The following is a 16,942-nucleotide window of genomic DNA, read 5'->3' as shown; positions in this document are numbered from 1 at the left end:
ATGCTCTTCCGCTTAAGCCACGCCTCCAGCCCCTGATGCAACATTTAAAAAAATGAAAACGAATGCAAACCTCTCTACTGTGAACAGCGTGTAAGAAAATTTTAAAAATAACGGCCGATCCACCCAGCCCTTCGGACTCACTCACCCCGCCTCCCGCAAGGCGTCACCAACTGGACTGAACACAACTGGGAGTCGAACATTCTCACAACGGTACCCGAATGACAGGAGGACGCTGCAGCCCCACCCCAGCCCGGCCGGAAGGCCCGCCCAGCCGGCCCGCCCAGCCGGCCTTCGCCTCCGTCCCGCGAGCACCTCCGCGGCGCTACCTGCCCGCGCTCCGCACCCCGCCCCGCCCTCGGAGGGAAACGCGGGGCCCCAGTGCGCAGCCGCCAACCCGCCAAGCCAGCGGCCACCGCCTACCTACAAGCGCCTGCGCAGAAGCACCGGCCCGTGGGCGGGGCGAGTTTAGGAGGGAGAGTGGAGCGCGCCTAAATCCTAGAGAGGCGGACTACAGGGGCTGGGGGCGGGGAGGGCGCGTCTTCCGGAAAGTCTTTCTGCCCGACCACCGGAGTCGCCGCTGTCGGATCTTTCACTTGTAAAATGACCGAAGAAAGAAGGGTGTCCTTAGTGCTCGTCAGAGACCTTGAAGCAGAAGCCGGAGATACCCGCGGACTGAAGTTAGGATTTTCAGAAGGCCGGTTCTGGAGTCGGCGAAGGGAAGCGCGGCGGCTGTACGCATGCGTGGTAGGCTCCCTCCGCGTGGGGCCAGGCGGCGGGCTCCGATCCTCAGAGACCCCGCCCCTGCCTCAGCATCTTTCCGGACCGCAGGAGCCGGACCTGACGGGAGGAGGCTGGGCTTCGCGGCGAGGCCCCGCCTTCTCGGCTTCCAATTGGACGGAAGCGAGAGAGTCCCCGCCCGTCTCCTTCCTATTGGTGCGCGTGTACGAACGACGTTTCCTATTGGGTCGCTCAGATTTGGGCACCAAATTCAAAGATTTTAAAAGTACCAGCTGGCGCCTTTTAAGAGTTTCAGGTCTGAGCAGCGGCCGGCCTGCAGAGCCTCCGCATTCCTTCACCTGAGGCGGACCCGGCGGACCCTGCGTCCCCTGGCATGAGCCGGCGACCCTGCAGCTGCATCGCACAGGCCCCCGTCGGCTCCTGCTCCTGCCGGTGCAGCTCCAGCTCGGTCACCGCCGCCGGGCGCCTTCGCCCCTCAGAGAGTAAGTGCGGGGCGCGCATCGCGGGGCGCGGGGCGAGGGAGGCGCCTCGTCCCCGGTGCCCCTCGTCCTGCTGGGCCTGGCGCGAGCATCGCGGGGCCTCGCGGCGGCCGCCCCAGTCCTGGAGTCGGAGGGAGGGAGCGGGGTGGGCCGGGAGCTCCGGAGGGGACCCGCCAGGTGTGCGGGGTGCCGGGGTGTCCTGGCGGGCCCCGGGGCTGCCACGCCGGGGCGGGGCGGGCAGTGGCCGCGCGGGGCGCCGCGGTTCCCCCGGGGGGGGGCGGGGAAGATCACCTATCCCCACCCTCCCTCCTGAATGGGCGCCAAACGCCCCTTCCCTGCCCCGGCCCGCTCCCGCCCGGCCGGGTCCCCGCTCCCCACCCGCGCCTCGGGGGCTTCGGCCCCGCGCCCTCGTCCCGAGTCGTTTTCCCCGACTTTCCGCGTCCCCTGCGCCGCTGGCGGGCGCGGGAAATCGAGCTCGCGGTTATCTCCCGCCTCAGCTCCGCGTGTCCGCGCCCTCGGGGCACGGCCCACCCACCCCTCCGACTTTGAAGGGTCTCCGGGCCTGCTCCCTCCAAATGGAGACCCCCCCCCCCCCCTCATCAGATCAAAGTCCATGCAGAACATCCAAGCAGAGGCTGTTTCCTCTCTTTTTTGGGGGGGGGGTATCCCTCCTTTTTCTGAAGAATTCAATCTCCAGGCCTGTGGTTGGTTGCCTGGAAGGTTTAAAAAAAGCAAAATCCCTCCTTAATATAAAACCATAGATTTGCACCTCGTATTTAGCGGATGATCTAAGAATTAGAAAGCTGCGCGCCCCCCCCCCCAAGAACTGGTTTTTGGTTTTTATTCTTTTTTTTTAATACCCAAGCTGGAGTAAAAGGGGAAGGCCCTCTCCTCTAACCTTTATTCTTGGTTCTTTGTTGCAATCTCTCAGCCAAATCTAATCACAGTCATTTTACCTTGCAAGTGACCAAGAAAATGAGGGAGGGGAACCCAGCAACTTGATGTTTTTTTAATACTTTTTATTAGAAAATTGAGACCCTACTCCAAAATATTTAATTTTAACAAGTTTTATTTGTAGGAGGAGATTGGGATTCCTCAGTCTCCCTCAGAATTCTGAAGCGTGGTAGGGTCTATGGTGGGCTTATTTTTTTTTTAACTTTTTTTTGCCTTCTTGTGGAAGTATTTGGTGCCTTGCTTTCTCTACTCTCCACCCCCACCCCCCACTTCAAGAAATGTCAAGTTTTAAAATTATTGGGCCCAGAGAGTTTGGAAAGTAAGCTTTTTTTTTCTTTTGAGGATTATTCCTTGAACTGGCCTAACGTTCTTAAGATAAGGTAATGCCTAATCTTGGCCACATGGTTGTCTTCTAGGTACTGGAGACTGAAACTTCATTAACATATTGGAAGAATTGTCAACATTTTTAAGCCTTACAACTTTATAGTATTACTGTATTTAAGATGGAATGTTAGATCTATATTTGAAAGTTTAATGGAAGACCAAACTGTCAACTTTTATAATTCCAATTTTTCATAATTGGGCTGTGAATTACTACTGGAAAAGGTAGACAACAGGCTGAACTCTGGGATTTTTTTTTTTTTTTGGTCAGTTGTGGGGCCTGAACTCTGGGCCTGGGCAGTGTCCCTCAGCTCTTCAGCTTAAGGCTAGCACTCCATCACTTGAGCCATGGCGCCACTTCCAGGTTTTTTCTGCTTATTTGGTGCTGAGGAATCAAACCCAGGGCCTCATGCATGCAAGGCAAGCACTCTACCACTGAGCCACCTTCCCAGCCCTGAACCCTGGGATTTTTATTTGAACTTGGATCAGATTCCTAAATTTATACTATTATATGTGGGATATCTTACTACTTCTAAGTGTTTATACTTATTGGGAACGATGTAATATATAAATATGTGTATATCCCCCTTGTGATAGGCACTCTGCTTTCAGTCCAGTTTTGTTTTCTTCCCCTATTATGGGTAGGGGAAACAGATTTTGAAGGACATTTGTTCATCTTCCTTGATTCAGTGAATTGTATTTACTATTAAATCTTTTTTTACTACACTTTTGCTTAATCGTTCCTCATCTAGTACATCAGCAAACTAATTTTGGCTTTACCCTTGAATCTATTCAATCATCCTCATTTCCCATCCTAGCCCCTGCTTCCCAACTTGCTGAAGTTCTATGATAACCTTCATTCCTTCCTGCTATCCATCCTTCACAGCTGCTGGTGATCTTTACAAAATGGGAACCAAATGTCTCTTCCTCTTAGAAAAAACTAGTCCTGGCCTTGTTCACAAGTCCTATATGTTATCTCTTAGCCTAAGTTGCAAGCTTTACTGCTCCATTGATACTTACTTTATACTTGGCTTCCTGAACTTTCCTGAAATGTGTCACCTTCTCTAAAAGATCATCCCTGCATAATATCTTCTGTGCCCTCTAACTTGGTGTTAGATAAATGAGTTGAATAATTAAACTACATCCTTGACCCTTGTCTAAATCAAGGGGTTAAGGGACCAGGTAATTTCTCCCTTACTGGCTTTTGTCAGATCAATGATATGAATAAATGTATTAACCAGATTGTTTAGAAACACTTGGCTTAATCTTTGGAAAGCATAAAGACCTGAAATTAACCTTTTGCAAGCAGCTTTTATTACTACTATAAGTGGTGGTGGATTCATTTTTTGTGGAGATGGAAAAAAAATCATTTTTTGCATTCATTTCACATTTTAAAATAAAATCTACAACCATTCCATGATGCCAATGTAGAATAAGATAAGCGACAAAATATATTGTCAGATTATAACTTAAAATTCATTAGTAAGTATTGATAGAAATGATGGAGGACTAACTTCATATGCAGAAACCTGACGAGCACTATGTCAGGCGATCAAGGTAAATATTGTAAGTGATAAATTTATTCTTGGAATAATAGCACTTGTATTTGTTCTCCAAAACACCCTCCCCCTCAGAGATAAACTCTGAGGGTGGTAGGAGGACTATGAAATGAATCTCAATTTAGAGGCTTTGTACAAGGGAAGTCCAAATTTGACAAAACCTGGCTCTTCTGAGATAATGGTAACTAAGTATAAGGTGGGATCCCCATGAATAAGAATACAATTCCTAATGCCTTTAACTAATACACTAGGAAGCATTTTTAATTCTTTTTGTTGTTGTTTGTGCCATTTGTGGGGCTTGAACAAAGGGCCTGGGCACTGTCACATAGATTTTTGGGTAAAGGCTAATGCTCTACCCCTTAAACCACATCTCCACTGTGGCTTTTTGGTCGTAAATTGGAGAGAAGAGTCAAGTAGACCTTTCTCCTTGGGCTGGCTTCAAACATAATCCTCAGATCTCAGCCTCCTTTGAGTTGCTAGGATTACAGGTGTAAGCCACTGGTGCCCAGCAAGAACACATTTTTGTATTCGATGTCTTCATTGGGTTGACTTGTAAATAAATCTGTGTTTCCAAAGCATTTCATTGCCTGGTGAAAGTGGGAGGAGCATTGGCTGTACAGTTGAGAAGAGTAGTTTGGCTCTCTTAAATGCTTGAGGAACGTTGAGCCAAGTTATGTTAATAATTTTGTTTTAAACAACTGTCTTTATCCAAAAAATGGTGTTGAATGAAAGAGGATTGAGGCAAGAATAGGGAGAGAGAAAAACAGCTACTTTCCTTAGAAGAAAAACACTTTCTTTATAATTTCACCTGAAATACATTGCCATACTTTATATATAAGAAATAGTATGTTCACTCACTATTAGGTATGGATTTAATCAGGTAAGTATTACTTACACATTCACTTTCAGAAGGGATGTGAGGCATCTTTGAAGCAACATATTAAGTTCATGCTGAAGCTGGAGGTGTAGAGGCTTTCTCTTTTTTTTTTGGGTCCGGTCGTGGGGCCTGAACTCTGGGCCTGGACGCTGCCCCTCAGCTCTTCGCTCAAGGCTAGTGCTCTACCACTTGAGCCATAGTGTCACTTCGGCTTTTTTCTTTTTGCTTATGTGGTGCTGAGGAATCAAACCCAGGGCCTCATGCATGCAAGGCAAGCGCTCTACCACTGAGCCACCTTCCCAGCCCTGTAGAGGCTTTCTTATTAGATCAAGTCTGCACTACTGCTCTGTACCTACTCTGCCTTCAGCAAAGCTACAAAACCCTGATCGTCTGGCGGGGAAGGGACACTTTTACTCTGCCAAGAGCCATAAAGTTTTTAATACACATAGGCAGCCAAGGAGAAGCCTGTGTATTTGTCCAGTCTTGGACCAAATGATTTTGTGGACCTTACAAAGACCATTGGGGCAGATGTTCCTTCTCACTAAGCTATGGCTCAGAAGACAAATGAGGGAAACTGACAACCTTGACCAGATTTGGGGGGTTTTATGCTTGAATTTGAATTAGTAATTATGAATTCTAGTGAACAATACAATGACTTATTGGTAGTGGTGAACTAGCTATCCAGCCAGAATAAAAACTGGGAGTCACATAGTGCTTTTCTTGCTTTTTTTTTTTTTTTTTTTTTTTTTTGCTATATCTCATCTCCACCCATGTTTACTTATTTCATTATTTCAAGTCTAGGAAATAAACACTACTCTAAACATGTTTCCTCACTTGTTCATAAGTGCAATATCTTAAAAGCACATATTTTCAGTCAAATGTTGGTACCTATAGATTCAGAAGCAAGCTGTTCTGGTGTATATTATGAATAATATGTTTATGTTTATAAGATTTAACTAATATTCCTACATAATTATCAGTAATTAGTAAACTTGAGTAATTTTACAGCTTCATAGGTAATAAGTATTGCTGAGAAAATGTAAAACAATTAAGTCCTTATATAGCCCAAATTAAGTTGGGATGTGTTAGAATAATACAACTAAGAATGTTGTGTTCTTTCTGTAGATTGTAAAGACGAAAGTTCCACAAGTTGCATCAAAATGAAGTGTGGTTTTAATTGCAGTCCAGCTCATTCTGAATGTAAACTGGCAAAATCTGATGACAGTGGAAAGCAAGATTCCTATACATCGCCCTATCTGGAAGGTTCTTGTAAAGATTCTATTAAAGACTATGAAAGGTTATCATACATTGGGTCACCAGTTGTGAGCCCCAAAGTTGTAGAATTTGAACCTAAAGGCAAACCTCTATATAACAAAGAAAATCAACATGTGCAACAAACACTTAACAGTTTGAGTGATGTGGAAGAACTAGAGGCCAGTAGACTCTATGAAGACAGTGGCTACTCTTCGTTTACTCAACAAAGCAGTCTCAGCGAACATGAAGAAGGTAGCCTTGTGCTGGAAGAAAACTTCGGACACAGCCCGCAGTCCTGCCTACTGCCCACAGAAAGCTCAGACTCTTACCCCAACAGAAACTTGCTGCCAGTTCTTCATTTTGAAAAAGTGGTTTGTTCAACATTAAAAAAGAATGCCAAGCGAAATCCTAAAGTAGACCGAGAAATGCTAAAGGAAGTTATATTCCGGGAAAACTTCAAGCTACAGAATGTAATTGGCAGAAAAATGGGACTAGAGTGTGTAGATATTCTCAGTGAACTCTTCCGAAGGGGACTCCGACACCTCCTAGCCAGTATTTTGACACAGCTCAATGGTATGGACTTAATCAGGTAAGTACTACTGCTTTGAATACATGCATTAGTGTTAGTAGGCCAAGCATTACTAGTGTATGCAGTGCAATCATCTCACAGTATTGCTTAATGGTAATAATGACTTGCTTGGTTCCTATTGTAGTAGGAGCATTTATCTAACTAGTTGCCCCTGTGGGGATTCACTGTAAAACCAGAGCCAACTTCCAGTTTACAGATTTGATTTGCATCTGAAGTATGAATTTCTGTTGCTTTTATGCCATTTTGGATGTAGGACTCTCCTAGGCTTGACACTGATGAAAATATAGAGACCTATATAGTTGTTACTAAATTAGAAACTTTAGAGTGATTGTTTTTTTTTTTTTCACCAAGGAAATGCATTTAGGATAGGGTAGTTTTGAGAAATAACAGATTATACAAACTGTTGAACTAGATTGACTTCAATTCCCCAATGGGTTCATTTCTTTGATTATTTTTGAAAAATTATTTAGAAGTACTGTGCAGATGTGGCTTTATACTAGCTGTAGGGCTTGTGGACCAACTAAAGACAAAGATACAAATAGGTATTGGTTTTTATTGTTGTCTAGCTTTAAGATAATATAAATATAAAACTTTTTCTATTGACAAAATAGTGTATCCTAGAGTACTTTGCAATTTGTCAGTATTTTTCATCAAACATGGCATCGTTATGCACAATGCTGGCTGCTGACTAGGTCTTTGCAGATAATGTAAAAAAAAAATAGAGCATAGTAAACTGGTTCTTAATCTGGATACACTAGAAATACTTGATGGGGAACCTTAGCACCTTGGGTCCCATTATATACTGTAAGTTCCTGCAAACAATGTTCACATATACTTAGGGGAGAGGACCACTGTTAAATAGAAATTTCATTTTTGCACTGTTTACTTTATTTACTATACTCATCTTGGCATCTTCATGACCCTGTAATTGTTTCCTTTTTTTCTCATGTTCTAGTTTGTCTAAAGTGAGCACAACTTGGAAGAAGATTCTAGAAAATGATAAGTGGGCATTCCAGTCTTATGAGAAGGCAATGAAAAGATTCTTTGTAAGTCCTTGTAGTTGATGTTTTCCTGATAAGATCTGTTATTCCCTCTTTTACCATGAGAAATGGGAATGAAATACCAAGCAACCTAGGGTCCTTTGAAATTCTTGAAGGATGGGTAGAGAGTAACCTTTCAGTATAACTCATTTAAGGCTTAAAGTTCAAAACTAGAGAAAGAAATCTTACTTCAGTTACTTATTTCTTGAGTTCTCCCTAGAAATAAAATGCCAGGTATTGGTGGCTCATACTTGTAATCACAGCTATTCAGAAGCTGAAATGTGAGAGGATTATGGTTGAAAAACCAGCCTAGGTAGACAAATCAACGGAAGATTTTATTTCCGGTTAACCAGGAAAAAAGCAGGAAGTGGAGGCAAGGCTCAAGTGGTAGAGTGCCAGACTTGAGCAAAAAAGCAAAGTGAGAGCATAAGGCCCCAATTCAAGCACCATTGCCAGTACAGACAAAAAATTGTAAGTAATGATATTACTTAGTTCTTAGATGATGGAAGTTGATCATACAGCGACCTTGAGTGCTATTTTTATGTGTCTTATATGCTTTGTATTTGCACTTACTGGTTATTAAGAAATTAATAGTACCCTTTTTCAGTTACCAGAAAAAAAGTAAATTATCAATATGCTGAAGATTCTTACTGTAGAAGAGAAATGTATTCCATAAATAATTGATTACTGGATATTCCTGAGAATCAAGGTCAATATATGATTAAATTTCAAGTGTAGAGTTGGATAGGCTTAGGTCTAAATGTAGGTGGCTCTTGGTAAGTATTGCTTAAATTCCCATGTTCAGCTTTCTTATTGCTATGCTATTATTAATGGAAAATGTAACTATAAAAGTAGTTTTTAATTTCATCAAAATACTAAGGTGGCACTGGAGTGTGGCTATTGCCATCTAGTGGCCATGAAAGAATTTTCAGTCATTCCTTTGGCTCATGTAGTTATAAATCGTCTTGAAAGAAGAGTACATATCAGTTTGAGAGATACTTTGTCGACAAATTAGGCTTTGAATTTCTGTGCATCCTGCTGTATGGCTGTGTTTGAAAAAGTGGTTTGTTCAACATTAAAAAGAATGCCAAGCAAAATCCTAAAATAGATCGAGAAATGCTAAATAAAAGAACTTATATTCCAGGAAAACTTGAAGCTATGGAATGTAATTGGCAGAAAAGTGGGCCTAGAGTGTGTAGATATTATCAGCAAACACTTCCATTCCTGTTTAGCTTATCTTATATTTAGAAAGATAACCAAAGTGCTTATCTATTGAATTAATAGAGAAAATAAAATAATTTAACTTCAAATGAAATCTTCTTTAGGAAAACAAGATAAAGTTTTCACCACACGCTTCAACCAGAGAATATGTTACCATCCGAACTGCGTTAGCTTCTGTTCAAAAGTCAGCAATCCAAGCTCCTTCCAGAAACACTCAAGCCAAATTATCCAGTCAAGGCAATCAGAAAGGTTCTACTCACAGTCGACACAGTGAATTTTCTGAGGTAAATTTTTTCTCTAATTGCCAAATTTAAAAACACGGGACAGGGGCTGGGAATGTGGCATAGTGGTAGAGTGCTTGCCTAGCATTGTGAAGCCTGATTCCTCAGTACCACATAAACAGAAAAGGCCAGAAATGGTGCTGTGACTCAAGTGGTAGAGTGCTAACTTTGAGCAAAATAAGCCCACGGACAGTGCCCAGGCCCTGAGTACTAGGAAATTATTAATGGGGATCTTAATTTTATAATCACTACCTTTTGTAATAGGAAGAGGGCAAAGCAGAAAAGAGTCTGCTCAAATCACTGGGGGATATTTTATTTTCAAATCACTGGGGGATATATACTAAAAATTGTCCAATGTGGATAGTTTTGCAAGCTTAATTTAGAAAACCTCAGCGTAATTTTTTTTTTAGAGAAGGAACTAAAAAATGATTACTGGATACCTTCCACTCATCCCATCAAACAGTGAACTTATAAGGGCAAAGATTATCTAATGTATGATGGTCACATTTTTCACAAATATTGCAGGAGGCAAGGAGTATTTTATTTTTTAAAAACTAAATTGTATTTTGTCTTACCAAAATTAATGTTTCTTCTCCCCCCAGATGGCCAAAACATTGAAAAAGAATGAAAGCCTCAAAGCCTGTGTTCGGTGTAATTCACCTGCAAAATACGATTGCTATTTACAACGTGCAACTTGCAAACGGGAAGGCTGTGGATTCGATTATTGTACACAATGCCTATGTGATTATCACATCACCAAAGACTGTTCAAATGGCAAGCTCTTAAAAGACTCATGTAAAACTGGCCCTTTACCCGGTACTAAAAAAAGCAAAAAGAATTTACGAAGATTGTGACCGCTTATTAAAACAATTATGAATGATCATGGTTAGAGAAAAAATTAGGTTTTATTTGTTTTTATGAATAAAAATAATGGTATTTTGCAGTTTTATATTATACTTGGGATTTATTTTCTCCCAGTAAATAGAGGGTACACACACACAACCTCTTAAAATATTTTACAATTTAATGTGAAGGAATTTAAAATACCTCAGTACAGACTGAAAATATCAACTATTTTAAGAAAAAGAAAAAACAGGGTTGCTACCTGATATAATAAAGAACTGATTAAATGTTACAGGAAAAGAAGACAATGAAATTTCATCTAGACAATCTGGTTTACTATCTTAGCATTTTATTGGTTTTACCAGATCAATATTATCCTAAAACGAACTTGTCTATGTCTTTGTCACTTTTCTTGAACCTTTTTTTCCAGTGTGTATATTTCCCCAAAACTTACCCTTGCTAAAATCTTGCTGTTTTTCCTACTTCTACAGCCTGTTTATATTTTTATGTGTGTAAATATTTTTGTATTTTTATGTTAAATATGTCTATATATATAAATTTTACAAATAAAGTTGTTACAAGTTTTGTCAGTGTAGTGTGGTTCTTACAGAAGTGTTGGTATTAGAGCTTGGACTTCAGGGCTGGGCGTGCCCCTTAGCTTATTCACTCAAGGCTAAGGCACTACCACTTGAACCAGAGTCTTACTTTCCAGGTCCTGTTTTGTTTTGTTTTGTTTTGTTTGCAGGCTTGGGGTTTGAGCTCAGGGCCTGAGAATAGTCTCTGAGCCTCTTTGTGTTCAAGACTAGTGCTACACTTGAGCCACAGTACCACATCAAGCTTTTCCTGTGCAATTTACAGGAAATGAGTCTCCAGGACTTTCTTCCCCGGGCTGGCTTTGAACCTCAGTCCTCAGATCTCAGCCTCCTGAGTAGCTATGATTATAGGTATGAGCCACCCAGTGCCTGGCTTTTTTTTTTTTAATCCAATCTACTAGTCTGTCTTTTAATTGGAGAACTGAAACTATATTAACAGTTACTGTTGAATGATACCTAGTAATTCCTGTCTGCTTGTTTTTATATTTATATTGCTTGAGATTCCCTTCCCCCCTTGTTACACAATTAGTGTAATTTACTCTTTCCCTGGTTGTCATGGGTTCTTTTGAACTCAGCCTGGGCACATCACATTCCCAGCTCATATATATACATATATATATACACATATATATGATTTCTTTAAATATTCTCTGCAGTGCTGGCTTTGGTCATGGATTCCTTTTGCTTTTATTTTAAAATCATGGAAGACATTTCTTGCTTCAATTATAAAGGATAGGTTTGCTGGAGGAAAGCAAACCAGTTAAAAGAGTTAAAGATGGTGAGGAAGGAAGAAAAAATTGAATGTGTGACTGGGATTTTGACTCAATTGATAGTAATGGCACAAAAAATAAAAACATCCTAGCTTTCAGGAGGCTGAGACTGAGCTGGCCCCAGCCAGCCTGGGCTCCACACGGACAGTGTTAGACAAAAAACAGCACAGGACAAAATGATCGATTTAAAAAAAGAATCATTAGGGGCTGGAAATGTGGCTCAGTGGTAGAGTGCTTGCCTCACATGCATGAGGCTCTGGGCTCCATTCCTCAGCACCACATAAGCAGAAAAAGCCGGAAGTGGTGCTGTGGCTTAAGTGGTAGAGCAAGTGCTAGCCTTGAGCTGAAGAGCTGAGGGACAGCGCCCAGGCCCAGAGTTCAGGCCCCAATGACCGGGCCCAAAAAAAACGAAGAAGCATTAAAGGCAAAGAATGCCCTGTTACTAACCTGTAAGTTATTAATAAACAGAAAAAGATTCAGAACCCTAAAAGGAGTTTGGAGAAGGATAAGACACACTTCCATTTCCCTAAAGAGATTAGTTGTAAAGGCATCAATGAAACATCTTCACCTAGCTGCAGATAGCTAGCGTGCCAGGAGCTGGCCTAATACCTAGAAGGCCTGGCTTGTGGGTAGGGCTGGGTGCTGTTACTCTGTTCTGTCCTGCTCTGCTCCGTTGGTGCACACCACTTCCCGTTCTGCTTCTGGCCTTCATCTGTCACCTTTAAGGGGATGCAGAAATGTTTATCATGTCTGAAAGTTCATGCTGCACTCCTGGAGTGTCTGACTTAACTTACCTCAGTCCGGTAAACACTTGAAACAGCTCATCTTCAACTCCCACTGTAAGAAAAGGAAAAACAAAAAACAGACCAATAGATTTTCTTGGGGAGGAAAGTCTGGGAAGGGCAACCAAGTCCTGCGCCCCGCCTGAAGGGGAAATGGCCCATTACAACTAGGGTTCCTTTAGTCAGAAAAAGTGAAGTGGGAGGGGCGTAGATAGAAGCCAGGTGAGATGAGACATCAATGCTATTTTGAGGAGTTTCAAGGTTTCCCCAGCATCAGTGTCTACCAGGGGTGTCAGCATCAGATGGGACTTCAGACTCGGGCTCTCTCCAGAGACCACGAGGTGTGTTCAGGGGGAAGGGAGATGATCCTGTGGGGTCAGCAGCAGGGACAGTTGCCATCAGAGGGGAAAGCTGAGTGCTTTCAGTTCAAGTCATTTTCCACTGCCCACCTCTACAGCTCTTGTATTTAGTTTCTAGTTGATGTCCCTAAATGAAATGATTCCCACTTCCAGCTGTTTCTGTCTTCCCACTGCGTGGAGGCTCTCTGTCTTAGACTAAATCTCTGGCCAGCTCCCAGTGGATGCGCTGGGAGTGCAGGACCTTTGACTTGGAAAGCCACACTGGATTGCAGCTCTTGTGAGTACTAATGTTAATGTATCTTCTCCATTCCATCCTATTATCTCAGTTCCTACCCTCCTGCTGCAGCACTTCTACCAGTTCTCAAGGAGCTCTCTCCTCCCCCTAGGTTCTGCTAGCTAAGGTCGGTTTTTGCTTTAGAATAAGATTCTGTGTGTTCCCAGCACTGTTTTGTGAAGCAGTCATCTCCCCAATCCCCGCCTCAGTCCTTACCCTGTATCGGGGATATGCATGTTCCACAAACCCCACAATGCTAACTACAAAATGAGAGGGTGCTTCTCAACAAGTTCACAATAATCAGCTATGTCTTACTTCTCTTAACATCTTTTTCACCCCCAGATAGCCTGAGCTCCTGACATTTGCTGTTTTATTTTGGTTCTTTAGATTCCCCCGTCCCAAGATATTTTACATAAGTAGAATCATGATAACTTGTCCCTTTTTGTTGTTGTTGGCCGTGGGGCTTGAACTCAGGGTTTGGGCGCTGTCCCTCATCTCTTCAGCTCAAGGCGAGCACTCTACCTCTTGAGCCACAGCACCACTCCCAGTTTTCTAGTGCTGTATTAGAGATAAGAGTCTCATGGACTTTCCTGCCTGGGCTGGCTTTGAACCCAGATCCTCAGATCTCAGCCTCTTGAGTAGGTAGGATTACAGATGTGAGCCACCACCGGTGCCCGGCATAACTCGCTCTTTGTCTTGTTCATTTATCAGTTTTCAAGGTCACTGCAATGCTTCCATGTCATGGTTCTTTCTTTATATATATATATATATAACGTCTGGATCATTTTACATTTCTATCAGCAGCACACTAAAAAGATCCAATTCTGGGGCTGGGAAGGTGGCTCAGTGGTAGAGCGCTTGCTTTGCATGCCAGAGGCCCTGGGTTCGATTCCTCAGCACCACATAAGCAAAAAGAAAAAAAGCCGGAAGTGGCACTGTGGCTCAAGTGGTAGAGCGCTAGCCTTGAGCTGAAGAGCTGAGGGACAGCGCCCAGGCCCAGAGTTCAGGCCCCACGACTGGACCCAAAAAAAAATTAAAAAAAAAAAAAAAGTTCCAATTCTTCACAATCTAGAGTTTTATTTTCTTGCCTCCTTTTCTTGGCTAGACTCTTCCACTATAATTTTGAAAGGAAATGATGCACATAGATACTTTTGTGTTGTTCTTAATCTTTAGGTCCTCCTCTGCCTGTGTCACCATAGTCTATTGGCTGTCTGCTGTCTCTTTAGTTCACAAGTCTATAGAAATCATACCTGAGGAATTACATTTAAGCAACATCTACTCAGGGCTTCATTTAGATGATGAGATTCTGGTTTGGAGCTGAATATCATGGGATGAGACTTTACAGTTTGGGGGTGGAATAAGTATCTTTTTTGTCTGTGAGAGATGTGAATTTACTGGATGAGGAAGCAAACTATTAGCTGGCTTCTGAAATGGTCCTCAGTAATCACAAGCTCACAGTATTTATGCTTCTTGTATAATCCTTACCACAGTTTTGATCTGTAACTAACATGCTGCAGTGTGCATTCTGGAAAGACTGTGTATAGGATATAAAAGACACTTTGAATTCTACCTTTATTATCTCCAGAGTTTCTCCTACATTTAAAGTGATTTAAAGTATTAGATTTTACTTTGAGCTCTTTCAGCCACTTAAAGTTGATTTTTTTTGCAAGGTGGGAGATAGAGGACCAGTTTCCATCTCTTGTGGGTAGATACCAAATTTTCCAACTGCATTGTTGAAGAAGCCATCTTTATCCATAGTATTTGTCTTTGCCTTCTTTGTGGAAAATTAGTTGGCTGAAGCTGTGTGGTTTTATTCCTGGGTTTTTTATATTGGTTTTTGTGTCTGTTTTTGTGCCAGTACTATGTTACTTTTGTTATTAAGGTTTTGTAGTATAAGTTGAAGTTTGATACAGCTCCAGTGGCATTCTTTCCACTTACAATTTCTTTTATTAGTCAAGATTTTATATGTCTCCATGTGAATTCTTGGATTAATTTCTCTTAATTTTGCAAGGAATGATAGATTTTTATCAGTAGTGCATTGAGTCTGTATATTGTTTTGGCAGTATGGCCAAATAATTATTTATGATATTAATTCTGCCAGTTGATGAGCTTGGAAGGTCTTTCTAGCCTCTGAGGTCATCTTCAGTTTCTTTGAAGTTTCAGTTTTCACGATGGAGGTAATGGGATTCAGATCACAAGATTAGAAAGGTGCTAGCCACTCAGGAGGCTGAGATCTGAGGATCACAGTTCAAAGCCAGCCTGGGCAGGAAAGTCTATGAGACTCTTATCTCCAATAAACCACTAGAAAACAAAAAGTGGTGCTTTGGCTCAAGCGGTAGAGAGCTTGCCTTGAGCTGAATGAGGGACAGCACCCAGGCCCAGAGTTCAAGTCCAATGACCGACAAAAAAAAAAAAAAGATTCTAGAAGGATGGGACTAACCAGTGGGCTGGTAAGTAGGGGTTAAAAGGTAAAATACCTTTATCTGATTTACAGAAAAGATACAATGTAAACAACTTTCAAAACAATTGAACCATATTCCTCTGCTCTCTGGTTCCATAGGTGTAGCATGGCTTCTCACAGGTTATTTTTTTACTTATTTCTTTATTTTGCTGTTCCCTGCCATCAGCTCTGACCAACCTTGACACCACATTTATAACGTACTAATTCTCAATTTCTATGGAAAAGTGTAGTGTGGGTTGTTAGGCTGTGATTAGTTTGATTAGTTCTTGGTTCCGAGTTCCCACAGAACCATTGGTGACTGTCACTCTCAGGGATTTGAGGGAAACAATGTCTCCGTTCCCTTTAGTACAGTCTCTCACAGCAGATCAGTGCCTGCTTCTGAACGTGGATACTTTTCCTGAAGCTGGATTTAGTGATCCTTGGGTAGTGCCTTCTGGATTAGCTGATGTTACAGCCTTCGGGATCCCCTGGACATCTCTCTCCCGACTCCTGGTTGCTTTTCTCCTGCTGTTTGCTTCTCGGTTTTGTTTTTTTGCACACATTTTGGTGCTTGAACCATGGGCCTGGGCACTGTCTCTGAGCTTTTTTGTTTAAGGCTCACACTCTAAAACTTTGAGCCACAGCACCACTTCCTGTTTTCTGGTGATTAACTGGAGCTCACAGGCTTTCCTGCTCAGGATCCTCAGATCTCAGCCTCCGGAGTAGGTAGGATTATAGGTGTAAGCCACCAGTGGCCAAGAGATGAGAGCCTCACAGACTTTCCTGGGTAGGCTTTGAAGAGTGATCCTCCGACCTCAGCCTCATGTGAACCACTGTAAATTCCTATGTCTCTTCAAACTCTTTCTAGTTTCTATTCTGCTCTCTCCTTCCACAGAATCTGTCACTTTTGCAACACTGGATTCTTCTCACTCACTGAGTAATAATGGTGCTACTTTCAATCTAATATCTTGCTCCCAAACCCTTTAATATTTTACAAACACATACACAGCCATCATATGAATTAGCTTTCAGGTTACTGTCTCATCTTTCTGTGTGACATCTAGGGAGTCAGTTTTAAGGACTGAATCCAGATAACACCTTTCTCACAAGATTTTGTAGTTGATGCATGTTGTGAACATGCTATGTTCACAAGAGTCCTTAAGCCAACCCTGGCCAAACCAGATCTGATCTGGGACTTCAGCAACAACAGAATGACTTAATTACACACACACACACACACACACACATATGTATGTATGTATAGCGTGTCTAGGCAATCTAGATTCTCACTTGCCCATTCCTAGCCATCCTAATACAGTGGAAGACGGACTAGAATTTTTGGTTAGGTGGAATGACCATGGGAAGGCAGGTGTGGCTTCTGTGAACCCTGCAAAGCAGATACCTTATTAACAAATTAGCCCTGAGAGCTGTATGCACAAGCCAGAGTCTGTATATTGGAGTGATCTGTCCAGGAAATTTGTAATATCCAGTTGATAAAGCTTGGGGAT

General features: G+C 42.4%; 1 protein-coding gene across 1 annotated transcript; it reads left to right on the top strand.

The window, feature by feature from the left end:
* The first annotated feature begins 1,059 nt into the window (after positions 1 to 1,059).
* Positions 1,060 to 10,754, top strand: Fbxo5 (F-box protein 5). Its single transcript, XM_042685016.1, has 5 exons — positions 1,060 to 1,220; positions 6,114 to 6,831; positions 7,787 to 7,877; positions 9,197 to 9,376; positions 9,976 to 10,754. Exons 1-5 carry the CDS (start codon positions 1,112 to 1,114, stop codon positions 10,225 to 10,227), a joined length of 1,350 nt encoding a protein of 449 aa, XP_042540950.1. The 5' UTR covers positions 1,060 to 1,111; the 3' UTR covers positions 10,228 to 10,754.
* The last annotated feature ends 6,188 nt before the right edge of the window (positions 10,755 to 16,942 follow it).

Source organism: Dipodomys spectabilis, unplaced genomic scaffold, assembly GCF_019054845.1.
Source record: "Dipodomys spectabilis isolate Male_0828 unplaced genomic scaffold, ASM1905484v1 ptg000001l, whole genome shotgun sequence".
Taxonomy (NCBI): domain Eukaryota; kingdom Metazoa; phylum Chordata; class Mammalia; order Rodentia; family Heteromyidae; genus Dipodomys; species Dipodomys spectabilis.
This window is presented reverse-complemented; position numbering and strand designations above follow the sequence as displayed.

Bases quoted from the DNA above. Each gene is read 5' to 3' on its own strand.
- Fbxo5 (XM_042685016.1), top strand. From the start codon at position 1,112: ATGAGCCGGCGACCCTGCAGCTGCATCGCACAGGCCCCCGTCGGCTCC. The intron at 1,221-6,113 runs GTAAGTGCGGGG...TTCTTTCTGTAG, and splicing joins GCGCCTTCGCCCCTCAGAGA to ATTGTAAAGACGAAAGTTCC. The intron at 9,377-9,975 runs GTAAATTTTTTC...TTCTCCCCCCAG, and splicing joins GACACAGTGAATTTTCTGAG to ATGGCCAAAACATTGAAAAA.